General features: G+C 47.5%; 1 protein-coding gene across 21 annotated transcripts in view; it reads left to right on the top strand.

Annotated features, from left to right (window-relative positions):
- FBRSL1 (fibrosin like 1) overlaps positions 1 to 27,065 on the top strand; it is a 514,295-nt gene that overhangs the window by 417,304 nt on the left and 69,926 nt on the right. For 15 of the 21 annotated variants that reach the window (XM_035340841.1, XM_035340837.1, XM_035340831.1 and 12 more), the window contains one exon: positions 1,046 to 1,099. The exons of the other annotated variants lie outside the window; for them this stretch is intronic. In XM_035340841.1, the coding sequence (XP_035196732.1) occupies positions 1,046 to 1,099 (54 nt within the window). The remainder of the gene's footprint in view (positions 1 to 1,045; positions 1,100 to 27,065) is intronic. 21 annotated transcript variants of the gene reach the window in all.

The raw sequence follows: 27,065 nt of genomic DNA, 5'->3' as shown, positions 1-27,065 counted from the left end.
TTCTCATACTGGAGTTGTACAAAACATTCATGTCCTGAGGACCCTTGGTGGGTGTGAACACACACAGCGTGGTACAGAAGGTGCACATCAGATGCTGAAAGAGCCTTAGTTTGTCCGGGCTTTACAGATGTATTTCATATTCTTTCTCAAAGCCCATCTGAACCTTTTTTTTTTGTGGTTGAACTGGATTGTAAAGCAGGAGGAGAAGCCACGCTGGGACGTTCTTTGGTTTGCTTTGGAGGTTCAAGCCCTGTTGTAACCTGATGCTGCCAACCTACAGCTTAAACCACTTCTACGCACAGCAGAGGAAATGTAGTTGAACCTCTGATGAAGATGAAGGGTTTAGTTAGATGACATCCGTGCTGTTTGTGCAGCACACGTGTGATCACAGCAGTGCTTGGATGCTGTCTGCTGGCAAAGGCGGGTGTTTTCCTTGCATGGAGCACTGCAGGTTACAGGAGCCTCAGCCTCTGCCCTGCTCTTGTGGCACAGACCAGCTCCTCTCCTGCTGCTGATCCAATAACTCAGTGGTAACTACATTGCTCCATGGAGTAGTGTTTGGAAAGTGTTCTTGTATTTTCAGTTGTCTTTAGTATGATGCAGTAGCTGAAAACCAAAAGGGAGTGCAGCTCCATGAGAAAAAAATTCCAGCCTGTCCGTCAGGATCCATTGGTTTCAACAGGGGTTTCACAGGGTCTGCAGGTGACGTTGCAATGATAGATGGAAATCCAAATACTCCATCTTCCCTGGGCACAAGGAACTTAGGTGGCATCCCCCCAGTGCCCTCAGCAGTGTGGAGGCAGGCAGGCAGGGCTGGGAGGACAGCACTAGCACCTACTGCTGAGGACACGTACATTTCCCACACTTGGCTGGTGTCTGAGTGCTGCTTGTTGGTAACAAAGCACAGTTGGTGTCAGCAAACCCGCATGGCCTTCTAAAGAACTAGCGCTATTTGCACGTAACATGTTGCTCCAGCAAGGCTGCCATTTGAGACGTTTCTAATATTTACGTTTGATATGAATGAAACTTTTTGTTTTGTCTGTAGACCTCAACGGAACTGGAGCTGACTCGTATCAGGAGTGCCTTGATAACAAGCAAGGTATGAGATCAAGTCTCTCCAACACGGGCACTTGGGACTGATTTAGCTTGATTTCTTGCAGCTGAACTGGTTGCTGTCTCTGTCTCTTGCTCTCTGTCTCCCCTTTTTTTTGCCTTTATTTTCTTTTGCTGTCTCCGAGCCAATTCACTGTTAGCAGTTCCATGTCAGCTAACCCGTTAGCGGGGTCTCATTACACACTTGTGCTAAGCCTTCTCATTTCTAGCACCCCCATTCTTCTGTTATTCAGGGAGAAAGTGGGAGGACTGTAAAGCAAAAAGTAGCATGTGCATTCGCTTGCAGTTGTCGTCTTCCTTGCCCAGCTAAGCAGAAGAGTCCTGAAGCTGAGTTAAGGGAAGGCACGTGCTAGGCTGGGTTACCTAGATGCCAGACATCCTGTGATAATTTGTGTGCTGACATACTCATTCAGACTCGTCCAGCCTGCTGTCTTCTCCTGTAGCAAAGTTGATAAGAACTGGAAAAGCCTCTTGCGGTTTACAAGGGAGTGGTGAGGGCAGGGGAGGAATCTGTTGACTTTTGCTCAGAGCTTGGAAAGAAAGAAGAGTCACAGCAGTAGAAATGAAAATTGTAGGAGTAGAAATGAAAATTGTAGGAGTATCTCCGAACCAGGACCCAGTAGCGAGGTTACTGATTCTGTGTTTGGACATAGTGTTGGTGCATTATGTTCTCAGGTGTCCTCTGTGAGAACTGCCATCAGGAGTGCTACTCCATCACCATAACCATGCAAAGTTGGACTTTGTTAGTCAGGGAAAATGAGCACCCATCAGCCCAGAGTTCGATCCATTGTAGGCTACAGCAGAGATAAGAGGGAAGGCTTACCCCAAGCAGGGTATAGGCATCAGTTATGTCCCAGGCTTTTGCGCTGCTGTTGATGCAGATCTGTGACAGTAGCTAAAATGATCATTTGCTGAAATTCTGACCCTTCTTGCATAATTTTATGAAGTAATACCAAGAAACACAAATCTCTCCATCTTGTTGCTTTGTCGGGTTTAATTTTCCACCAGTGTCTTCACTATCAGTATCCATCAATCCTTGTTACATGTGCTTCAAGTCAGGCTGCTGTGAAGTGCATTCCCTCCAGCTGCTGTCGGCTTTGGGGTGGGATTATTTGGGGCTTGTGGATTTGTTTCTTTTTTTAAAAAAAAAAAAAAAGTCTCTCAGATGACCTTTGCGCTCATCTTTTTTCACTCTTTTCTCTACCAATTGTAGCAAATACCTAATCATTGCTAAGCTTTCATTTCAGAAGTTACAGCTGGGAGATTAATATGTAAGAAGTGTAATCAGTAATGGCTTCTTGATTAGATTAAGTTTAAAAGTCTTCCAGACCAGTGTAATTCAGGATGCTCCTCAGAAAGATAGGTCGTTCTTCAGGAGAGTGGCTTTCTTTCTTCCAGTAAAATGTTTCCGGTTGGCTGGGTGGTTTTGTTCCATTTGACATTTTGTAGAAAGTAACTGAGTTTCAGTTTTTTTTAAAAAATCTAGTATTCTCATTTCTTGAAACCAGTTGCAGCCCCTTTGATGTCCTTGTTACCCTGGCTTATCTGACAGCTGGTATTAAACGGTGTTACACCCATCGCTTTCATTTGTATGTCTGTACCATAGATTTTTCTTTTCCCTTTTCTCTTTTTTTTTTCCGGTTTCTTTTGACATCACTGTTAACCTTTGAACAATCTGTATCGTTATAAGCGCTTTCATTCCAGCATGAATTGGCTCTGGTTTGGGTAATTTACCATGTCTATGCTACATCATCGCGTTTAAATCAGAAACCTTTAAGAATGCAGAGGTTTTAAAGGTAAAAGTATACGCACAGTAACTTGTAGTCGGTCTCTTACTGTCTGATGCTCACAAAATACAGTGTGCATGCAGTAGATTTGAATCTGCCATTTGCAGCAATTTACAGAATATAAAATACGTAGCTGACGGTGGGCCCGTGGTTCTGGTTGCTTTCTGTTATGTTCAGAACAAAACGCCAATGGTTGGAAGTAGCAGTGGCTCTTTAGAAGTATTAAATCTTCAAGCCATGTGTAATGCAATTGCCATGGCTTCTTTTTTATAACAGCATGCTTGTCTCCTAGAAATTATGCTATAATGAGGTTTGGTTTATATATTTTACCCTTTTCCTCATTAAAGTGCTATCTCAGAAGAAGCGGTTTGTGCCTTGAAATACTGTGCGGTTAAAATGAAGGCAGGTTTATAAGGATTTAATGTACTTGGGAGCCAAGGTTTTGCAGCTTTATGGCAAAGATGTTTTAACAAAGGGCTTTATGGTAAGGGTGTGCTGTATTTTAGGCAGGCAGTTGCTCAGGAGAAGATTCTCAGTGTGAGCACGTCACAGCAGCAAGGAGAAATTCTGAGGGAAACAGGCCTCTGATATCTCGTCGTGGTCTTAGCTAATGTTAGATGGTAATTTGTAGCAATTTCAAGCCCTGATTACTTTATCTCTTGGCTCAAAAAAGACAAGAGCGTTGCATTACATCATGTGACAACACAATTGGGCAATTTGGGTTCCTCATTTTAGTGCTCAAAGACAGGGTACTGGAGAGCAGGCCTGGGTCAGCCACAGGTGGGATTCGGAGCTTCTCAGGACAGAACCTGTTCTGTTCTTTTTTCAGCCTTTTATCTCCAACATCCAGTGTTAGAAGCATGTCACAGAAGCAAGACTTTCTGAGCTTTTTGGTGGTTTGGAAGTGAGGAGGGCAGCAGTTGGGAGCAGTTACCGCTCCACTCGCTGTTGGAAAGCGTGTCCGGGACCTGCCTGTTGCGCTGGGGTACACTTAATGCCCTGTGGTTTCTTGATAGCTGGGGGTTCTGCCACAGAAAACAGGTATAAAATTACAACCAGGCACATTTGTCTCTGGAGCTTCTCAATAAGAACTCACTGTTAAATAAAAACTTATGTTTTAAAGGCTAGGCGATGAAAAGCACTTAGCTAGGGCCTCGGAGGCAGCCAGGAGCGTCAGGAGATGGAACCTCACATCCGTGGCACGGCGTGTGGAGAATTGGTCTTGCTTGGATTACATCAGGACTCTGAATCTGAATATTTTAGGTCGTCATCTGTAGCACCTGATCTCACCCATGGAAGACTGTGGATTACGTTGCTTCAGAGGTCTTCTTTCAGTCCCCCTGCCCTCAGGTGGGGTGGTGATGGGCATTCTGCTTGCTCAGCTCTGGTTTTCCCAAGCAGAGCTACTGGTCCCCGCTGGGGAACCTGATGCCTTTCACCTTCCCAACTTCCTCCTTCCTGCGGAGCAGCGTGGTTCTGTATTATTTCCCCACAGATCAATTAGTTGATGTTTTTCCAAGACGAATGTGGTTTCACTTTCCCGATGGCGATACTGACGTCCTCATTCTCTTTTTGTCTTCTCTGGTATTTTACACCACCTCTGGAATTCAGTGCTGCTTACTGATTTTGTTAGCTCACCTCTGGAGGGAGTACAGATGTAATTGGGAGCAGCTTTGGGGGGCAAGGACAGAGGGTTGTTAACCCTGACACTGATCAAAGCTTGGTCACAGTCGAGGCAGGAGAGGTGCCTACATCCCAAGGTCGCGGGGGTTTTGGTGCTCATACCTCGGTTTGTGCAGCGAGAGGATGTCAGGCAGGATGCTGGGCGCTCGTTCCAGGGACGGGATGTCTGTAGGATCAGGCTTGGTTTTGAAATAGTGGCTGTAAACTGAAGGCTTGTTACCGGTCCTGTGGGCCATGCAGGCCCAGCGTGCGTTATCTCCTGTTAGCCTTGATGCAACCAACGGCCTTGTTTGCGAGGGAGAGTTAAGCAGAACGATAATGCCTGACCTGACTACTTCGTGTTCAGGCAGGCTGTCATCTGTCACCTGAACTCCCCATTGCTGAATGTGCCTGGGTGGGAAAACAGGACAGCTGTTGGTGGAAAGGGATTCTTTGCTGGAAAGCAACGGCTAAAAACGCGGTGTTGTGGTCTCTGTAGGGGTCTGTTGAGCCGCCTTCCCGTGTTCTCGAGGCCCTACCTCGTGTTAAATAGCGGTGTGATGAATGAGGCTGCCAAGATACGGGGGCACCCTATAGAAGATGTTGTGTGGGATAAGTTCTAACCTATTGCAGTTCTTGGATCCCTTTTGAAACCCAGCAAGGTCGCTTCCAGGATGGCAAAGATGAATTATGGGGTAGATAAATAGAAACGGCAGACCGGCATGGCTGGATTGAAAAGTGTGGTCAAAACAGTTCTGTCACTGAAGATGCTATTTCCATTAAATGTTTTGAGATTTAATATTGATTTCAGTGAAATTACCCTTGAAAACAGATTTCCTCCGAACCTTTATTTTTATATGTTTGTTTTGGAACTACTTTAGGAGGTGGAAAAATGAAACTTTCACTTCAAACAGTTTTTATGTTTTGCAATTGGCTTTTCTTACTGCCTGAATAGTTTTTAAAATATTATTTATTATTTGTATTCCAGTTGTGCCTATGCACTCCAGTTATGGGCTAAAAACCTCATTTTGTTAACCACAGTGCAGATGGGGGGGGAGGGGGGATCAGTTTCTGCCCGAAAAAGCTTTGGTTTAGTATTTCTGACTGGGACCGCACTGATTGCTAGTGCCTATTTAAAAAAAAAAAATCTTCTCATTTTACAATATGTTGGCTGCCTTTTTGTTTTAAAAAATTATAAATACATCGGCAGATTTTCCACAAAAACACATATGCTTTCTTCCTGATGAGCACGGTGACGCACTGAGAATCCTTGCAAGAGGCCTTGAGTCTCCTTCAAGTAGAGGATAGCACTGAGGCTGAAATTGAAATTTTAAATAACTCTCTTCATTAAAAAAGATGCTGGTGGGGCCTTGTTAGTGGAAGAATTGCCATTTTCTGACTAATTTTTTTTTTGTCAGCATGGGAACAAAGAAAGAAAGGAGGAGGCAGAATAAAAGCCTGTGTGAGTGTATGTACAGAGGCTGCAGCTCTCTAAACTGGTAATGGTATCTGGAAGGAGTCCAGGCTGTTGTAAATATGAACTTTTGTCAATATTCCCCAAGCTTCTTTGGACTCTAGGGTGGGCTTTATTAGCTGAAGGTCACACCATTGTGCTGTCTCGCTCTCCTGAGACCTCTGATACCTTCCTGAAAGGACAGCCCATTATCCCTGGGCTTAGAAGCCAGCTTTCTCTTCAGTGGCGCTGAGGCTGATAAGCTTAAGAGGCATATTTCATCCCCCCACTGCTGCTTTCAGGAGACAAACAGTGTTTATCGTGCCTGATTAATTCCAGTTGAACAAAAAAATAAAATGGGAGGCATGTGTGTGCGCGCACGTGCACAGGCACACCGAGCTGACATTTTTTTAGGCTGGCCTTGCATAACGTCAACTCATCGTGCTGGCCGCGGCCAGCCGCGCGCGTTGCTGCCTCTTTGTTTTTTCTAGGTGCTGTGTCCAAAGATGGATTTAGTAACACGAGAGGATCCTGGGCTGTGATCTGCTTAAAGAGAAAGGGATGGAAAGGGGGCTGGGGTAGCAGCAGCCTGAGCGCTGAGGTTGGAATTGATTTGTGACAATTAGGCATTAAGGTCTGTGAGAGCGGGACCACCCGCCGGGAGAGTGGCTTTCCATCACCTGGGTAAGATGAATGGCCCAGGCAGAGAGAAGGGCAGGGATTTTGCACTCGCCTACCTGGAAGGAATTGCAAACACACGCTGTATCTGGCTTCTGTATCTTGCAGCCCTGTTCATCACAGCTAAATCCCTTGGCTGGGAATTACATGCAAGAAGATTGGAAGATAAAAATGCTCATTGCTTCTGCTGCTTTGCTTTCTCTATTTCTCTTTCTGGATCTGACTTAAAACGTGTTAAAAGCATCTTGCTGATTTTCTGGTTGCTATCATATCAGTAAAAATGTCTTCATACGTGGCTGCTGGGTTCTGAGGGTTACTTTACTCCTTGTCCTGAGAGTTGGAGTATGGAATAGATAACAATGAGTAAGGCGTGCAGTGAATAACATCTCATTCCTCTTAACACTGCTCGAGATCTTTAAAATGCCCCAGAAGCCTGCCCCCATGGCTGGAGGCTTGTCTGGTGTGCTCCTCAGGGCCACAGCCTTGCTCTGCGAGGCACCTCTCCTGCCTGTTCCTGCGCTTTTCCGAGTGGAAAATGAGAATAGTGGCACCACATCCCTATTCATTGGATGGCCGTGTAGCTTGTAGACCCGGTCTTTTACAAAAGGCTCTGTATTTCCTTTATTTTTTCTGTAGTTGGCGAGGTTGAGGAGTAAAAGGAGATCACACTTGGCTGAAAGGAGCCTCTTGGTTTCTTGACCAGAGGAGTCAGTATTTCAGTCCCTGATGCGAACTTTCCCAGCCTCTTAAAGTAAAACCGTTTGAGAGCTGTGATGTGCAGTCAGTTTTGTGTTTGCATCGAACCCGACGGTCAGAACCGGGGCCACGTTTCACTCCGGTGCCCAGCAGCACGGCCCCGACGCGGGCGAGGGGCTCCCCGCTGCCCACCCGCTGCAGAGGAGCCGCGCGCCGCCCCGAGGTGGTGCCACGTCCTCTGCGTCGGATCCTCGTCTCGCTCGCCTCGTGGGCCACGTTGAAACCACGCTCCTGGTGCTCAGGTTGCAACTAACTTCATTTCCTTCGCCAAAACAGACAGATGGAACAATATTAAAAATAACTTTACAAAACTATGTTTGCTGCTTGCCAGTGAGAACCATGGCTGAAGATGGATTTTGCTAATATGGCTCCAACATTAGTGTAAACAGGGTCTAATGGGAAAGGCTGTAAAATAATAGGGCTATTGGTCATCTTCAGGGAAAAAGGAATTTCCATAAGGCCTCTTAAACTGGAATAGATCAGAAGCTTCGGCTGACCAAACACAATCAGAGTTTCCGTTTCAAAACGTATGTAGTAACATGAAATGGGAGCAGTGGGCCTCTAATGTTGGTTTCTCAAAGGTAAATTGCGCAAACCTGCGTGAATTGGCAGCACCTCCTTCTGTTTTGTGGATTGGGTTAAGCTGGTAATATTTCACAGAATACAGTTGTTTTGTATGATTACCTTCTTAAATGTACCACAGACTCCTTTTTAAGGGTAAAGTAGATTCGAGGAAGAAGATGACTGAGAAGGCTCAGGGAAAGGTTCAGAGGCGGTGGATGTGGCTCTTTATCCAGCTCGGTTAACATGGTGGAAAGTTTTTTATTAGTCCAGTGGTGCTCTGTAGGCTGCAGCAGAACTCATACCTGCTTGGACCTGAGTTTGGTGATAAGTGAAATGTTAATACACGCTTGGCAGAGCGCTCCCTTAATTTCCCTTAAAACGGATGGGTCGTAAATGATCTCATCAGACAAGGTGCTTTTGGGCTACTGCCCACCATTAGCTATATCCTAGAAAATATTTATTTACTCAGTGTGGAGGGATGATTTCCCTTTCCTTCTTTGAATCTGGCTGCAGTAGCTGTGAGCAGAAGAGCTTTCCACCTTCTGTATTGCAGGAAGCATTTTAGCTCTTGGTGAAATACGACCCTCCCTTCCTTTATTAAAATTGGGAACCACTTTCTCACATGGCAAAGTGATAATAAAGACTGAAATTGGATCTATAACTTCATGAAAAGAAAGATTATTTTTTTAAGACAAATCATGCATGGTAATACCTCCATTGTTCTCTTGCTGTGTTCTTTGTATTGCTTAACTCCCCGCGAACAAAGAACCCATAACAGGAATTGTAAAAATAATCCAGGCGTTTAAGTCAAAACTCAAAAGGCCCTTGGGAATCTCATGCAGAGGTGTGCCTCTGAAATGGTAGTTTGAGTTGTCTGGACAGGTTTGAACATCCTTGCCCTGAGGAAATCCACGGGAATTTTGCCACTGGCTGCAGCGGGGTCAGGGTTTCGTGCTTGGAGCTTTGTGCGTGGTGCTGGCCATGGAGCAGAGCCCTCTTTTGGTCCGAGGCAGCCTGACTGCCTCCTCACAAGCAGGCGGGAGATTTTCTAGCTGGTTACACTTGTGTAGTCTAGTTATGGGAATTGCTTTTGGTCCCCTGTCTTTGTCACTTACTTAAGCAAACATGGAAACTGGAAACATTCACTTGTTCAAGCTTCAGTAGCGTGTGCCTCCTCGAGACCTCCTGTTAGTGATCTAGAACTAAAAATGGTTGGGAAAGTGGTTTTAAGCTAAGGTTCAGCCCCTTTTAAATGAAACCATCTGGACAGAGAGGTGAGAAATTCTATTCCCTGTTGCCATTCAGACATCTGAACCCAGCTAGTTTGAAGTTCCATGGAACTGTTCTCTCAGCTTGAGAGCATGAACACAGATCAGCATGAAGGTTGTATAATAAACTGAAGCAATGTGTGCTTCCCCAGCTTGCTGCATAATCAGGTGCCTTAGGAAGCTAACTTCTATCTGGGGTCAAAGTCACTAGGAGATGAAGGTACTTACGTGAATGGCGTGGTAATTAGCCCAGTATTTGGGTGCAGATTCAGCTAAACCAGCTGGCCCTCAGAAGTTAACCTGGCTGAGCCGGAGGTTGAGCCAGATGGCCTCTCAGAGTCCCTTCCATTTAAGTGACTCCATGGTTGTCTGGTTAAATGCCTCGCGTCTGCCGGAGTGTTTGTGCAAACTACTGAATTGCCTGACCCTGATCATTTCAGACGCAGACATCTTCCTCTGTTGTGTCCCAGCCTGGTGAGAGGACAGTCACCAGAGCTGTAGCAAATTGCCCTCTGCTTTCTTCCAAATTCGTGGTGCGGATGCCAATGACATCATCTGTTGTTCAAGAACCGCTGTTGGCAGCTAGTGTCGTGAAACCTGGAGCAAGCTCGGTGTAAGCTGAGGAGGGGAAAAAAAGGCAACATAATCCCAAAAAAAAACACGATTCAGTACAATGCACAGTCTCCAAGAAAACTGGAACACAAGTTACCAAATTGTGGTTCCTCATCAAGAGGAAAAGTTAAGGAGTTTTTTTTATAGAAAAACCTTTAAGCTTTCAGCCACAACATCCCACAGACTGTTGTCAATCCAAAGTAATCCCACAAAGCTCCACAAACTGTTTTCTAGTGAACTCGCTTGTAATGAATACGAGGAGGATTTAGATCAGAAAGTGGTCTGTGTGCCCCTAGTTACTATCAGTAGTTGGAAGGGGAATTTTGAAAGCTGTATCCTGTGTACAACACAAAAGTTTATTTAGGCTTCTCTGTTGCTCAGGGGATTGCAGAAATGTTGCAGTGGCTGAAAGATTGGCTTTAACTTTTCCATGTGTAGCTGTATTGGAATGCACAAAGTTTAAAAATTCCTTGAAGGTGCCTGGAGAGACCCGACCATCGTGTCAGCGGGAACGTGCATTGAAAGCTGCTGAAAAGCGAGACGTTTCTCAGAAGGGTTTGCAAAAAGTAACAATCACAGCTCAGTATGGACAATTAGAAAATGTTAGAAATGGTTCATTTTTCCCTACTTTTTCTTGCCCAAACACAGCTAACAGACGCTTTCAAAAAACGCTTGGTTGTTCCTCACTGTAGCTGTGTCTTGAGGGCTTTCCTTAATGAGCTGTCCCCTTCTGTCCGGTGTGGAAAGAAAAACAAAAGAGTTGGAGACCTTCCTTTGTCCCCATGTGATTTTAATCTGATTCATTCATTCTTAATCATCTTGAAGGATTATAAAAACAAAACCTGTTAAATCTTGGTTCTTACCTCTTTTCTTTCTCTCCCAAACATCATCATTTGTTCTTTTATCGTGTTGCATTTCTTTACCCATGAATCAGCTGCCTTTTTATTTTATTTCTATATAACAAAAGTCGGGCAGGAAGGGAGGGGGGAGCAGGAGCACTGCTTTCTTTGATTCGCTCAGCACACAAGTGTTCCTTGGCCTTTCATACTGAGGAGTGGATGCAGCTCTTGAACAAATTGGACCTACTTGTTTGCTGGCCTAGGCCATCTTGTTATCTAGCCAGCTGTGTTTTGATCTTGGAGGGCCGTTTGAAGATTAAATTGAGACATCTTTTGTTACTATTAAGTGCAGTAATTAAATCAGCTCAGTGTTATTTAAGTGTGGAAAATGTCGCTTCGCTGGCCCATGGGTGCCTGAAGTTGCCATTAGACAGCTGTGTTGCTTCCAGTACTAATGATGAAGAGGTAGGAGAAAAGAGCCAAGTGCTCTCTAAATAATTTCCAGCCCTTTCTGGGTTACGCCGGATCCCCTCCCCACTTCTCCCTGTCACGGTTCTCCCCCCTTTATGAAAAACAAGGATTTCGAGAGGGAACTGAGGCCTTTGGGGGTGAGCAGGGGCGGTGAGCGCCGCCTTGTGAGGAGCCATGCCACAAAGTGAGGCGGGGGAACGTGCCGCCGTGCGGCCCTGCATCCATGTGGGCGGTTTCCTTCTGCTCCGTCACTGAGCTTGCAGGTTCTCGGCTCTGTGAACAACAAAGGAGGCCGAGCTAGCAGGGCAGTTGCAATAAATGAGCAGTGTTGGCTTTTTCCCCTCCCTCTCCCTCCGTAGGGGGCGGTTTGCCAGCCAAGTCAAGCACAGCAAGCAGGGTTGCTCCCACGAGGGTCGTTGTGTCGCAATTTGCTGGTACAGCCCGGCCTGCCTGTGAAGTGGCGGCACCTGGGAGATGTGAACTCGGGCTCTGGACGGGGCTGGTACCGCTCAAAGGTCGCCTGGGGCTGGGTGGGTGAGAGGAGGCTGCCCTCAGCTGGCCCCTTGGCCTGCTGCATGAGCAGATGGCTCAGAGAGGCGGCTGGGGGTGGCGACGGGCAGCTGGGCAGAGAGGCGCTGGAAGAGAAGGCGAGATCCTCAGTGGGGGAAGTTGTTCTGCAGAGGTCGAGTATGTTTTAATGCCGGGTTAAGTTGAGAAGTGGTGTTGGTTCATTGCTACTGGCAGCGCTGATCAGTTGAGCGTTGCTTTGTGCTTTCCTATCGTGCCCTCGAGAAACCCCATCTCTCCTCCTGTGCGCAGCTGGGCACGCAGCTCGCCAGTTCCCACAAAGAAACTTGGTGGCTCTCCCTTCACAGGGGAGCAGCAGGCAGGAGCTCCCACGGCGGATTTTGGCTAGAGCAGTGCGTGCCCTTCCGAGCCTGTGTCGCGCTCCTGAGCTGTCTGCTTCAATCCGTCCTCCTGGATGCGCCCGACTCTCCGGCTTCCATCCCCAGCAATTGCCCAGCAACATCTATTTGCATTGCTTTGTACGCTCCTGTGCTTTATGGGGGGAAGTGTGTTTGCACTTCGACGGTGTTTCTTAGCTGTGGCAAGGGCAGAAGCATGGCAGATGGGTGGGGATGGGAGAATCGGGAGCATGATGAATCTGTTTTTCTTACCTTGTTTAAAATTGCCTGTTAAAATTCAGCAGCCGCACCTCCGATCAGCCTAATGGTGTCTGCCATGTTGCGAATACACAGTCATTAGTTGGTCCAATTCATGCATGCTGAGGTAGGAGGGTGATGTGAATGCAAAGGAGATGGAGAGAATAGGAGCTGGGGGGGCGGAGGAAGGAGGGGGAGAAGCTTGGTAATACAGTGACAATGAAACATACGGTAGTCACACTGGAAAACTTTCTCCTTCATTAGCAGGGATCTGTTGAGTTTCTGCTCACATTAGGGTAATTAACACAAGTACAGATTGTTGAACATCTGTGCAGTTTAACTATATGGCCGGTTCCCAGGCTTTAAACAGGGCTGTGAGGAGCCAAATGCAAAGCAGTATGAAAAGCCCACACACTATTCATTTTACTGAAATTAGCATTTCTGGATGAAAGCTGATGTTGCATGTCGGCTATAAATTTTCTCTGGTCTGCTGCCAGGTTGGCTAATGATCTGAGGTTAGTGTTTGTTAATAATTTTTTAAAATTTGTTACTTTTAATATTCTGGAGGGGAAGTTTCTATCTCACTCCTCTCCTTTAAAAAAGGCTAAACAAAAAGGAAGCAAAACAAAGCATATGGGTATATTGTACCTAGTGTGCTTCCAATCTTCCAGTGAAAACCCAGGAAGGAGTTGCTGGTTGAGCCTCCATCGGGGGCTGTTGGCTTTGCGGTACCACCAAGGCTCTTCAATATTTCTGCCCAAACTGCAGTTCTAATTTCCTAGCCTTGTAAATTCCTGGGAGGCTCCACTTGCAGTGCTCTGTGTAAATATAATCAGAGTTTTGTCCGAAAGGCGGTGGCGATACAGGCAATGCTCCTCTGCAGCTCGCTGTCCCGTAGCCCTGCCTGTGTCTGCGCAGGGTTACCGGCACACAACAGCGCAGCGGTGTTGATGGAGAGCCTTCCGTGTCCTGTGTCCCAGAGGACTGTTGTTCTGCTGTGGCATCTTGGAGCTTCCTCCTCGCTCATTTGTGCCTTGCCAGCTGAGAGCATCGGGGGCACCAGGCTTGACAGGCTCTTCATTGTAACGGGCAGCAGCAGCGCGCGCTCCGCAGAGGGCCCTTTGGGCCTCCATTGCCTCTTACACCGTGCTGCGTCAGCGCTGGCGCTTGGTGGCCTTCGGGCTACGTAGCGAGTGTGCTTCGTACTTCGGGGTTTTTTGTTCCTTTGCTGTATGGGTAGGGACACTCCATTTTTTTCCTTTAATGGATGATTCATGAAGTGTTCTTTACATAAGCTTCCTGATACTGATAATTCACGGTTGTGGTTTCTCAGCATCTCCTCAGTTTGCACCTAGGAATCTTCACTGGGAAGTTCATGATTTTGACACGTGCCCGTTCACTATTTTCTCTTCTTGATGTGATTTCCCTCGTGACATTTTTCTAACCATCTTGTGGCATTTTACAGTGTCCCTGCTTGTGTATTGACGTAGTTATTCTGACTGTGCCTGTACTCAAGCCTATAAACCGTAACTGCACAGCTGAATGTGCGCCCGCACCTGCCTTCTTACACAAATACATTGAATTTGTACCCCATGAACAACTCCTTCTGGAAGTGACCATCCATTTGTACCAAAGCATGAAGGGTGTGCCAAGAATCATAAAACCTGCAACTCAAAAGAGCTCCGCACAGACATCCTGAAGCCACTGGTGGTTATTAATCACGTTATCTCTTTCAGAAAGAGATTTTGAGATACGCTGAAAGAAAAAAAAATACCTGATGAGATTTTTGTCCCTGATGTTTTCAGTAAGAAAAAAAAAATCGGTCATGGTGGCTGTTTGTTAATGTAATCCCTGCGGGCTGATGTGAACAGAGCTGACCTTTGAAACCCTACTTAAATTTTAAAAGGGTTATATTTTTTTTGTTTGCTTAATTGGGAAAGGAAGGGACTTGGTGGCTTGCAGGACGTGTAACTCTTGAATTCTTCTTTGAGAAGGTAGTAGTTTGTGTGGTAAGAGCGAGGGCCACGTCCAGCCCAGAGAGCATCGGTCTCCAGGTAGCAGAAGGTGTTTGCCCTCTGAAGGAAGGTGGCAGTGAACGGAGCACTGAGATTTCACTGCTGGAGTCCTGCCCAAAAGGCCTGAAATGGGTGAATTTCAAACTGAAGTAACAGGTTCTGCCTGGTTTCGTAGAGGCGTACCTTAAACCAGTGAATTGGCCTCACGTCGACTGGTGTGAGGGCAGGCCCAAAGACAAAGAAGCAGGAAGAATGGGTGGAGGAGACGGGATTTCAGGGAGATAAGGAAGAGGCTTTCTTAGTGGCACTTCCTCCTTCTTGAGTAGGGTTATGAGCTACCCAGAATCGTAAAAGTGAATGAGATCCATGGTTTCTTTGGGGTTGGGTTTGGGGGAGGGTTTTTGTTTGTTTTGACATTTTTTGTTACAATAATTCCTCCAGCAATTTAGATGCTAGGTGGATGTGAAATGAGAGTATCAAAATATTGTTAGGTATTGCTTTTTTTCTGTGCTGATGGCAAGAGGATGGAAGAGGGCCACAGATAGGGGGGTTTGGGACAGGTTAGCACTGAGCACCGTCTAGTACAGGAACGTGCAACGTGAGAAATGGTTCAATTTAATCCCAGTGTTACTAGGTTGAAAACGGTTGGGGTGTTTTTTTTCCTGAAACTGATGGCAGGCAGTGTTACTCTGAGTATTGGCAGAAGTGTTTCACTTAAAGGTGATATCCAGGTTGATGTCTGTGCTCCCTGGATTTGCACCCCAGGTATCTCTTGTTAGATTTTTTGTTTTCATTCTAGAGGAAACCCAGCTCTACCCAAGACAGATGGTCATGCTCAGAAAGAATATATATATATTCCTATTAAAGCAGCCAAGCCTGGATTATTTTTACTAACTACTAGGCAGAAACCAAAGTCACCTATTTGGGTATGTGAGACTGGCCATGAAATGAAAGGGCTGCTATATCTGCAAATACACTGCCAAAATGAAACATCTCTTTCCTTGATTAATACCCCCCACCTTTCACACCAGCCTCTTTCCTGAAACTGGAAATGCTCCAGCACAGCCTCCTCCTTAAGATATTTCCCACAGACTGGACTTAAAATGCTTATTCTGTTCCTGAAGAGCTGAAAAATGGCAACGCATCTAGAGAGGTGGTGACAGTGTTTTGTGAGATAGCAAGGCTGCGGCTGGTGAACGAGAGCTGCCAGCCTTCAGCCTCGGGGCTGTATCTGAGACCACAGATACTAATTTCTCTTGCAACCAGACTCACAGTAACAGTTTTTCCAGCACCTATGCTAGTATCCTTCCCCAGCTGGGAGGCCATAGAGCATGCACCAAGAAACTTCAGTTTGAGGACATCATTTTGAAGTGCTCCCAAAGTTTCCTTGGAGGTTTCATTTCATTGATCGTGAAGCTGACTTCTACTAAGCAGCAAGTTCTCTTGTTCTCCTACATGATCGCTCTGAACGGGTGATTTCATTTATTTAAATACCTAAAGAAAGCTCGGAGAACTTCAGGCTGTTTCTTTAGCTAGGCTGTGTATCCTCAGCCACCTTCAGCAGACCCCAAGCTGAGCATCTTGCAGCTGCAAGTGCATGGCTGGAATTGCCTCCGCTGTGTGGATGGGAATGCTGAGGCAGATTGGATACTGCTTGCCCCAGGTCACCTAAAGCTGACAATAGACCCCACGCTCCCTGCCCCTCATCCTGTGCCAAAACCATCCTCTCCTGCTTGCATATGGAAAAAAATAGAGTCAGGGTACAAGCTGTGATAACCAAGTGCTTTCATTCCCAGAAGGCATTCGGACAATGACGGTTACGCTGCTGTGAAATGCAAATAGCTAAGAGATGCACAGAAGGAAGGGCTAAAATAGGAGTTGCTGTGCATGTAGATGGACCCGGGAGCACGTGGGCTGTGAAATGAAGGCGGCAGCACCAGCAGTGGCTGTCGGCCCCTGTGCCAGGCAGCACATTTGCATTCTTCTGCCAGGGAGCTGGAAGCTGCCACGGAGCAGTTTATGCTCCAGCCTGCTCTGGCCTTGAATTATGCATGACCAATTTATCATGCCCCCAGCTGAAAAACTAATTGTGTCCCTGGGATATATTTACTAGAAATTGTAGTTTGCTGTGCTGGGGTCCCCAGAGTGTCCGGCAGAGCAAATGACTGGGAAGTCAGAGCGTGTAGAGAACAGGACTCCTGGCTCTGCCGGAGCCAACGCGCCCGTGATGGATTTTTCACTTCGATTGCCTTTCCAAGGGTTTCCCCCCTCCTTCCTATTTTTCTTACACTGCATTACACTTAATCGGGCTGCAGGAGCCCTTCCAGTAGTTTCTAGTATTAAAAAGTGCATCAGTGTGCCTGGAAAAAAAGGCCGTGTGTTCAGGAAGAGCCAGCCTGGCTGGGAGGAACGGGGCTGGCTTTTTGTGTGCGGTGGGGTGGGGTTTTTGTGTGCGTCGTCTTCATCTGGAGCTTTTTTTGTTGTTGTTTTTTTATAAGCACAGTGTGGCTTCGTGTAATGTCTCCAATTACCGTGAAAGTCCCCTCCCTCTCCAGGTCTAGAGTGATGAGATTCCCTAATTACTGTTATTTGAATGAGAGGCTAGGGAGGAGAGGATTTCTTTCCCTCATACAGAGCCCGTGGGGTGGGCTTAAGCTTGCAAATGTTATTACCAACGGGTCTGGCAAAGGAGCTTGGGATGCCCCCAAACAGAATTTTTCAGAGCGAAAATGTCAGCTGTCAAATCTGTATCTGGCTGCAAACCCTCCCGTAACATCGAGCTGAGCCGTAAAGATCAGGGGTGGGGGCGAGGTTTGAAAGGGAAGGAGGCAGTTCGCTGCGAAATTAATCACCGAGTTCAGCCTGTCCTCCCCCACTTGTCACGGGAGGAGGATGTCAAGGAGTTAATCACAATGAAGGAGTCAACAGTGACACGACTTCCGTAGCCGAGGAGCCCGCTGGAATCCTTGGCTCCCTTATTGTTACCCTCCGAGGACAGCAGGAGCCGGGCCAGCAGTGAGAGAGGATGGATTTGGAGGCCTGCTTCTTGGAGAGGCCGGGGGACCTCCAGAAAGGGGTCGCCGCTCTCCGGTGAAGGGCAGGAGCCTTTCTTGTGGCCTCTTGGAAATGAAAAAGATGCTGGCGGAGGTGCTCTCTTAAGCCCATTCAAGATGTATGAAGTAGTTTGTGGAAGTTTGTGCGTGGGAAGCTGAAAGAAGGGAAGGCGATTTATTTTGTTGTTTCTGGATGTCACTCTTACGCATCCAGAAGCTCTCCGCAGCTTTCTTCTTCATAATTTCCCGAATTTGTATTCAAGGTGTTTCCAGAAAAGGTCTGGTGGAAAAGATTTTGTTCAGGTAAATGCACGTCTTGCTGCAGAAAAAGAGGAGCAGCTCTGCTGTGCTCCTTCATGCTGAAATATGTAATACAACCGACATAAAAGCAGATCTGAGGCTTGTAGGCTCGTATCAGACGAGGCATAAACAGGCCTCTCCCTGAATGCGGCTGGCCAGAGTAAAGCCAAAACTACAGAGGTGAAGGTTGGTGTGGACTGCCGAATCAGGCCTAGCCACGCAACATCCCCCAGAGGTTTATCACAAGAAGAGCTGATTTTGAGTTACCTGAGCAAAAGCATTGCTGTTACCGTTCTGTTTTGCAGTGCTGACGTGGCCTTGGGCAGGGGGAGAGGGAAGAAGCAGCAGCGCAGTAAAGCTCCTGCATAATAACCCTTGATTTTTTTTTTTATCACCACTGGAAAGCATTACGGGCATAAAAGAAGAAAAGGAGGGAGATGAAATCTTGAGTCTTTCTGGGAAGCGCTGCCTCCCACTGTGCTGGAGCGTTGGAAAAATTCACTGCTGGGCATCGCGTGCAGTCTTTTTCTTTGCAAACAAGTGGCCTGGTGACTTGGGGAAGGACTGTGACATAAGGAACCTTGGTGAATTGGAAAAAGGCGTGTGTCTGGAGCCAGTTTTGTGTTTGTGGGGTCCAACCACGCAAGGTTGCTTTGCTCCTTTTTCAGCTATTGTATCCAGCGACTTCCAGAGGAGCGTGGTGGGCTTGTGGAGCCCAGCAGGTCTGGGGCTCTGCAGAGACAATGGAGGGGGTTGAGCTGGGTTCTACGGAGCATGCTGCAGTCTGTTTTTCTGGAGGGCGTTGTCATGTTTAAGAAATTACTGTGCTTTTGAGCAGTGGGGACAGTGAGAGGCAGAACGGGACACGATGGAGAGCACTCTGCTGTAGCAGTGGCTGTACCATTAAGGAAAGGGTGGGACAGAGACAGAACACAAATCACAGCATCTTCTGCGGTCGTGTTTGTAGCTGCAGTGACTCAGTGTCTGGGCGCTTTTGCCCTTTCATTATGCAGAATGAAGCACATCAGTGAGTCCGGGGTATGCTCCTTTTGCTGCTGGTTCTTATTAGCTTGTTAATGATCTTCCGAGGTTTTAAGTGTCTACCAAGGTGAGCTCTCAAATGACTTGAGTTGAGGGCAGCTGTCCTTGGCAGGGTGTCCTGATTTCTGCTATGGATGTCTTCTGTGTTTTGTTCTCTTCCAGTCCCTGTTAACTCCTCATTAGGAAATGAGGGGAAAAGCACTGGGACTGAGCTGCCGCATGGGCACTGCTCTTCCTTTAACCTGCCTCTTTCCCCGGGAGCTTGTCTGGCTGGCAACTGACAGCTTCTGAGTGGCTCTACTGGTTTCTCTTCCTCCTTGTTGTTACTCAAGCCCTTTTGGCTTTGCTGCTTTCTTTTTGGTCTGTTGCCGTGCTGTACTTGAGTGGCCTGAGCTGTTTGGTTTCCTCCTGCTTGCTTTGCTGCTGCCATGGCCAAGGTGGGACGAGGAGCTGCAGCAATGCTTGGAAAGCATCTGAAAGCACCAACAGACAAGCCATGGTGGCACCCAAAAGATATAAGATGGTCTTTTTGGGGTAGAACAGGAGGCCGTGTCTGTTTCTTAAGAGGTTACAAGGCAGTAGCTGACCTCCCCTCACTCTTAATTTTTTCTCCCTCCAAAATCTTGTCCTCTGTTCTCCTTCCCTTTCTCCCCTCCCTGTAGCTGGGATACATTTCAGCGTCAATTTTCATTTATTCCCGTGCTTACTGATTCTATGGTAGTTAAATAAAATCAAGTTCACATCAGCAGAGAGAGAGGGGTTTATATGCCTTTTTTTAAAAGTTTTTTTTTAATTCATGCTTGAGGAGTGAGGGAAATGATGCTACCACCAGCTGCAGCTTAAACACAGCTCTTGCTACCTGTTTCAAGTCAGTGTGAATGCAGTCAGCCAAGAGACCAGTCTGGCTAGGGATTTTTTAGGGGGTTGAGCCGATGTCCTCAGTGCCACGTCTGCCTTAGTTGCCGTGCCATTCCTCTGGGCAGGAATGAGAACTAAAGAAATAAATGTGCAGAAGAGGGAACAGCTCATCTCCTCTCATAATAAGACCATGGAGACCGCTGGGGACGTGTGCTTGTGCACGGGTACGTCCACAGCCCTTGCTTAGAGGGCTGTGAAGGAATCCTGAGGGGAGCACAGCAGAACAAACCTTGCTGCTGTAAGAAATCCCAAAAACGTCCATCAGCAATGCTGCAAGTATTCCGCGGCTGCTGGAAGCGTTCCAGCGCTGGAGTCTTTGTCTCCATCCATCACAGGCACTGCAATCTTTGTGCCCCCAGCTTCAAACAAGGGCTTCACGCTGTCCTTGCAATCTGCCTTTATGCAGCGGAGTGTGGAGGCTTCTAATTACGAGGCCGAGATGCGCGGCGGGTGGGGAGGCGTGCTGTGCCCCGCAGCCGCGTACCTGATTATCCGTTGCTGAGGTCGTTAGAAGGGTTACTCCTGAGTTTAAGCCTGCTCCGCAAGACCCCTAATTATATGCTGCTCTGCAAGTTGCATTAAAAAGAAATTGTTGAAAAGACAAAGGACAGAATAACATTTCCTCCCTCGTCTTCCCCTCTCTCCCCCCCCCCGCAACACACACAGACACGCACTCCCCCACCTCTCCCCGCTGGGCCCAGAGCTACTTTTCACGCTCGAGTTGGTGCAAGCTCTGATAAAGCCATTGAAAGATGCAGCAGGGAGACGGAGCGCTCCCAGGGACAGAGGGAAGCAGAAGAGGAAGCCGAAGTAAAATGACCCCCTCCCAGGTAGATACAGCCAGGCGCTGCTTGCTGAAGGAGTTGTCCCACAGAGCAGAATTAGAGAAGAGATTAACCGTCCTTTATTGTTTTGTTTCACTTCCTAGGGAGCGATGTAATGTAGTTTCTTCCATCGTGTAAAACCCGCTTCAGCTGGAGCTCCGGGAAGCCTGAATCACTATAGATAACGCATTCAAAGTGCAGTATCCCTTGCACATGCTGCCAGCTCTCGTTTTAATCTCCCCAGACATCAAAAAAATTAAAATGTAAAATTCTCAGCTTTGCAGTTGAGTGACGTGAAAGCCGCGCTCGTTGCGATGCAATTTCCAAATCTGGGACATGCACACATGTGTCCGTCCCTGTCAGAGATAACGTTTTTATGTGTGCTTTCCGTGAGCACATGAAGTGTGCCACTAACAGAGAGAGAGAATTGAATGGGTTCTTCATTACCGCATGTCTGGACTACTAATGAAACTAAACCCGTGTTGATAGCGGTAGCACTAAATATTTCCAGTGCTTCTTGGTGTGATGGTTACATTTTCAATTTACGGTGGAGATTATTACAGGGGTATCTGTGGTACCAAGGGTAACATTTTTCAAGATTGCTATTTCAAGGGTATTTTTTCTTTATTATTTGCATTATAGTGGTACCTGAAAGCCTGAGCGACAGACCAGGCTCTCACTGCACTAGGTGCTGTACAAATACAGGGAAAAAAGATTCTCTACTGCAAATTAGGGTTTTTGAGACGTGGCTACGGGGCTTTTTCATTGCTTTTGTAGCTGTTAAAAATACATGTATTTGAACAAGAATCTTAGAGTCAAAATGTCAAAGATTGAGTCACTCCTGTACTGGAGAAGCTTGCAGACAGCTTGAGTTGTACGTACTGTACTTGACTGGAACCTGAGAGTTCTAAACCTTGCTCAGTCTCTTCAGTATCTCAGTCAGGGTGCTCTGTGGAATGCTCTCTGTTTCTTACTCATTTGCCTTCATTTCACTCTGGTCTGCTCCACTGGATTCCCTGCCCACCCGAGGCACTAACAGCAGGGCGACTTCCTCTCCCCCTGTCTGGCATGGTCCCTTTTTTCCTCCTGTGTTCCCATGCGCTCCTGCATCCTTAGGTGGGTGAGCAGGATCTCCTCAGCACCCTTTGCCACTGCCGCATGTTGCTGTGGTGCTCAGCATCGCTGCTACACCCAAGGTGGGACGCAGAACTGCCCATCCATCACGCTGTGCCCTTGGTGCGTGTGTAGGGGGAGCTCACATCCCTCTTGGTGTACTGGGAGAGAGAACCTGGAGCCTGATAACCCCAGGCCTTGTGCCTGAGCATCAACTCGGCGCGTCCCTTTGCTTCCTGCTCTTCCCTGCTGCCTGCTGGTATTTGGTGTGAGTGCTGTGGGGTGCTGCTCCCAGCTCCCTGCCCGAGAGCGGGTTGAAGACGGACATTATCTCACGAGTAAGTTGTGTGGCTTTTACGTGCTGGCAAGGTGACGCCACAAAGAGATCAGCTGCCTTGAAAGCATTCCAGAGGGCAAAATCTTTGTTTCAAATGGTATTTGGAGATCTTCCAGCCACGCCTCATATTTTCATGGCATCTGCGTCTAAGATGGTTCAAAATCCGTTGATGGAGCAATGTCACACTGCTTGAGCGGGGGCTGTGACCTCGTGCTCGAGCCGGGTGCAGGAGTGCCGGAGCACATTCGGGCAGCAGTGGTGCTTTCCTTGTCTCCCATGCTGAAGCTTACCAGCGCCTCGTGTTGGCTTTTCTGGTTTTGTTCTCTGGTACCCCCCTGCTCTAAAAGGTGCACGGAGCGATCACGGCTTTCTGCATACATGGTGTGTCGCTTTCTTCAGCCCCAAAGTCCCCAGAGTCTGCAAGTTGAGTCATATTTCTGTTGGCACGGGCTCGAGCAAGAGGCATTACTCAGAGATGGCAGATAGTCTTGAGGCTTCGGCTGCGTGCAGTTGAACAGTCTCCAGAGCCACTGTCTTGCTCATTTATCAGCTTGGAAAGAAAAAAACTTGAAATCCAGAAGCAGCAAAGATAAAAGCGGGTTTCATTATAGTGCTTTTCCAGCCCCTGGCCGCACACAGGACAGGGGAGCAGCCAGCACTCCCGGCCAGAGCTCGCTGAGCAAAGCTCGGTGCTCTCACCCACTGCAGGGAATGAGGAGACGCTGGCCATGAGCAGCCGCTTCCTCCGAAAGCCAGCGCTGTGACTTCCACCTGGACGCCTGCCAGGGCGGGTGGAAGGGACCTGGCGCTAACATCTCACTCGAGCCGTGACACCTTTGATGCGATCGTTTTCTCTGTCTCGGGATCAAAACTGTCTAAATTCCTAATTCCCCTCAGAAGTCTGGCTGTCTGCTTCCGAGGCTGACTAGATACCAACAAACCAGATGTGGCTCGCAGACCTCTAAATTGGAAAGGGTGGCTTCGTGTTGGTGATTCTTGCCGTGAGCGTCTTTCCGTTCTGCTGGAGGTGCTTTTTGGTTTCTGAACAAACGCACCGCAGTGAGATCAGACACCCGGTCTGTCCTAGTGGAGGTGAACCAGCAGCGCTGTGACGGAGCTGTATTTCTCAATTACCTTGGAGTTACACAGGCAAGATCTCCTGGCTGCAGCCCAGGTAGATCTGAAATACCCGCCACAAGGCATCGCAGTAGCTGTGCAAAAAGAAAAAAAGCGTGTGTGTAGATGGATGAAGCAGTGATACAGTGTGCCCCGGCAAACAGGCCTGCTGGGTTGCTGCAAGCCCCAGTGCTGCAGCGGGTGTTGATGCACGGTGACCTCCCGCGCTAGAGGGATGTGCTGCCGTGCATCATGGCACTGATTCCCCCCCGGACTGCTTCACCTCAGTGCAAATTAACTTAACACTTTACAATGGCTGCTGCGGATTTATGTTATGATGTGTCTGTGGCAATGGCCCATATCCGCTTCAGCTGGTGGTGCGGTGAAGTGTATGGAAACTGCGCGAGGACCTGGAGCCACCGGAGAGCAGAGGGAAGGATGCAGGACAGCCCTGAACACTGGTAGTTGTCTGAGTTTAAATGGTGCCTCTGAGCTGCTGCTTCCTGAGGAGATCTGAATTTTTCTGTTTGAAAAGTTCAAGGCGAATCTCTTCCGTTCTTGTAATGCTAAAGAAAATCTTGAGGTGGAAGAAAGATCAAGTGGAAGAAAGAGACTTCTTTCTTTGACTTAGGCCCCTTGCTTTATGGAAAGAGAAGGTGTGAAGTCTTAAGGTCAGCAGGCATGACTCAGTGCTAAAAGGTCATGAGACGAAAAAGAAGGAAAAAACAACAGCTCCTTATGCGTGCTTCCAGGGAGCTGAGCTTTTTGGCCATCCAGCTCCACAGCTGCAGGACTGACCAGCCCCCTGTACGGAAGGGTTCCTTTTCTGACAGCTCCTCAGCCTGCTGCCCCCGTCTCGTGCGCTGCTGTTCGGGATTGGTGTTAGGCAAGTTTGTTTTAACCCTGGTGCCAGCGGCCACTGCTCTGTGCCTTGCCTCCACCGGCACTCGTGCCGTGGCTGCGTCTGGCAGAGCTGGACGAGCAGGAAGCTGGTACGGGTTGGTTCAGCTCAGGTTGATGCCAACCGCGGTGGTTTGCCACTGGCGTGCTGCGGCAGCCCCCTGCAAACAGAGCAGCATTAAATGCGAACCTTGCAAAGACGTTTGAAAACCAGCAGAGCGGGTGGCTGGAAGATTAACTCCGCACGAGGACACTTTGGAGAGCAGAGAGCCACAATAGCGGTTTCAGTGCCAGCTTTGTCCCAGCTGCCAGAAGGGACTTTGTCAGGGGAGTCCTTCACCATGGTACTGGTCCCCCAGCTGCTGGAACAATTGCTCGAGACCACTGGCAGGCAGCATGATTAAAGCAGCCTCCAGGCTGCTTCATTGTACATGGGCAGTTATACAGGTCCGAGGATTGGCTCAGCCTGGGAGGATGTAAAAGGAAGTTTGCCATATTGTGCCCATCCACCAGACGTCTCTTTTTTGCCCGCATCTAAGGCTCGGGGTGGGTTGTACTTCATTTGTAGTGCCCCCAGGTCACAGTCCATGAAACACTCCGGTATCTCTGCCTATTGACTGATAGGGCTGAACTTCTGTTTTCTTTCTACATAAAGGACACATTTGGTTGAACTAATTATCTAATTCATTGCTCGCTTAACTGGGATTTTGGCTGTATGAATTAATAGCACTAGCCAAGAGCGCTGTTAAAACTTTAGCCCCTTTCCTTTCTTGAGAGCTGTGTTGTGGCTGCGAGCTCACAGTAACGCCCCCAAAGCAAGGTGGCTGCTGATCGTGGAGTCACTGGGTCGGGATGGAACCCCAGCAGCCTTGCTCGTGCTTTAGTTTCTTCCCTACACCAGGTAGAAGCTTTGCTTTGCCTTTTTATTTTTTAAAAGGCGTGTTAGGAGATAACCTTACTGAAATGGCTTTTTGTCCCGGCGGGAATGGCCCTCTTTTGCTTTCCTCTGCTTTCTTTATGTGAGTATGTAAATATATGTAAATGTATACCGGGGCTTGGGTTTACCATCTTCCTCTCCCCCTCCCATGTATAATGTATGTGTTAAACACGTAATCATTAATCAACTTTGTGGGGAGTGGAGACAAGAAGGGCTCTTTGATGATAGATGTATACTTGTGACTATGCTTGTATGCGTGTTTATTAGGCAGCACGGTGCTATCAAAAGAAACTCCAGGTCCCCAAGGATAAGAAACAATGTAGGGAACAAATGAAGAGGAAAAAAAAATCCAGCCCCTCTTACTGTAAAACCCTCTGTCTTTTACCATCTGTCTCCTTTTTTTGGAGTGAAATAAATTGGGGAGAGATCTCTGAATGATGTGCTTATTTGTAATGCACAGGACCATTAACATAGCGCAGAAGCGAAGTTACGGGCAGCGTTGTTTGTGGCGGGTGGGAGCGTTGGAGGCAGGGTGACGTTATTTCTTTTGTCTGTGCATGCTGGAAGTGGCTTAGACCAAGAAAGCCTTCAGGTTATCGTGCACAAGCACAGCTATTTCCTGGGTTTTAATAACATGCTTGATGTTGTGGAAGGCGCAAATTACAGGTGGCCGTTGCCCTGAAGTGTTGACAGTAAAGATAACAAAAACCACGCTAGCTCTTTGTGAGCACCCATCTCAGAACAAGCTTCAGTCTGCTCTGTGTTGCTAGAGGAGGACTTCGGGTGCTGGAATTACTTGTCTGGAGATTAAGGTAGGGGCGGAGAGCTTGACTTCTTTGCGTTTCTGTTCCCATGAGATAAAGCAGTAAGCCTTAGGACCCGAAAGCTTGGACTGGACTGGGGAAACCAGACATTTCCCCAGCTGTGTCAAGAGACAGCTTAGTCAGTCCTGTAGAGTCGTGCATGTACTCCCGCACAAAATTGCCTTGTCCAAAATGATAAAACTATTATAGACACGTTGAGGGCAGAAATAAAAGTATAAGTGATTTCAGGTGCCCTAGATTAATTTTTGCTCATCTTACTCGGCTTGTATGCTTGCAAGTTCCTATTTTGAGAAATATCTAATTAAATATGTATTTTAAATGAGTTTTAAAAGTGGCTTTGGTTCATTGGGTACAGAGCTGCTGCACCTTTTGCTTTGCATTCCTGCAGAGCTAGGCAGGAGATGCGGAGGTCTGAGTGGAAGCACCCAAGTGCGTCGCTAGCAGCAGGCCCAGCAGCAGCAGCCACCTGCCGCAGGTCCCGCGGTCGCTCACCACCCGGGGGAGCAGGAGCAGGAGCTGCCAGGGTGGCAGCGGGGAGCGGCAGCAGTGAGACTGGGAGGCAAATGAGAAAAGACAAATCCCAGTTTTTGCAGCCTGCCCAATGCAGAGCAGCGGGTGGATTGACCGCAACGTGCCGGATTTGTCCAGGTGCGTCTGGTACTGTTTTAGGAAAGCAAAAACAGCGTTTGGTTTTTGTCTGGGGCTGCAGAAGGAGCTGCAGAGTGACGGAGGGTATTGCTTTGCAAACCAACCACTTTGTCTATTAGCTGTTGTTCTCCTTTTTGGAGTTAAGATCTATGAATCTACCAAAGTGTTGTGCTGGGCCTCTTGAGTAGGTCTTTCTCAGGTTCATTAGAATTAAAAAAAAAAAAAATCAGAAATGGTATTCCCAACAAAAATCGTCTCATGACCATTTGCTTTGGACTAATTTAGGCTATCTTTACAAAAAGATAGCAGCTTCATCCGCTGGGATTATTTATTTTATATTTCTTTCCTTTCCTCATTTGCCAAAGTCAGCACTTCGAGTTTGTTTTGCAGATGAGCTGAAAGCCACAGAAATTCAGACCCTCATCACAATTTTCCTAAGCTGTTGACTATTCAATTCTACATTTTTAGCTTTGGAGGCCTTTCCATCATTTTATTCTTCATAGAAGAAATAAACAAGGCGTTGGTTTAGGAAAGTGCTTCAGCTACAGTGAGATTAAGCACATACATAGAGCTGAGCGTTTGATCAAGTGCTTTTCTGAATACACTTTCTAGAAAATTTATGTGCCTTTTACTGCTCTTGCTAAGCTAATCAGAAGATGCTGGGGTCTGATCA

This window comes from Oxyura jamaicensis, chromosome 15, assembly GCF_011077185.1.
Source record: "Oxyura jamaicensis isolate SHBP4307 breed ruddy duck chromosome 15, BPBGC_Ojam_1.0, whole genome shotgun sequence".
Taxonomy (NCBI): Eukaryota; Metazoa; Chordata; class Aves; order Anseriformes; family Anatidae; genus Oxyura; species Oxyura jamaicensis.
Note: the sequence above shows the minus strand (reverse complement) of the source record. Positions and strands in the feature narration are given on the sequence as shown.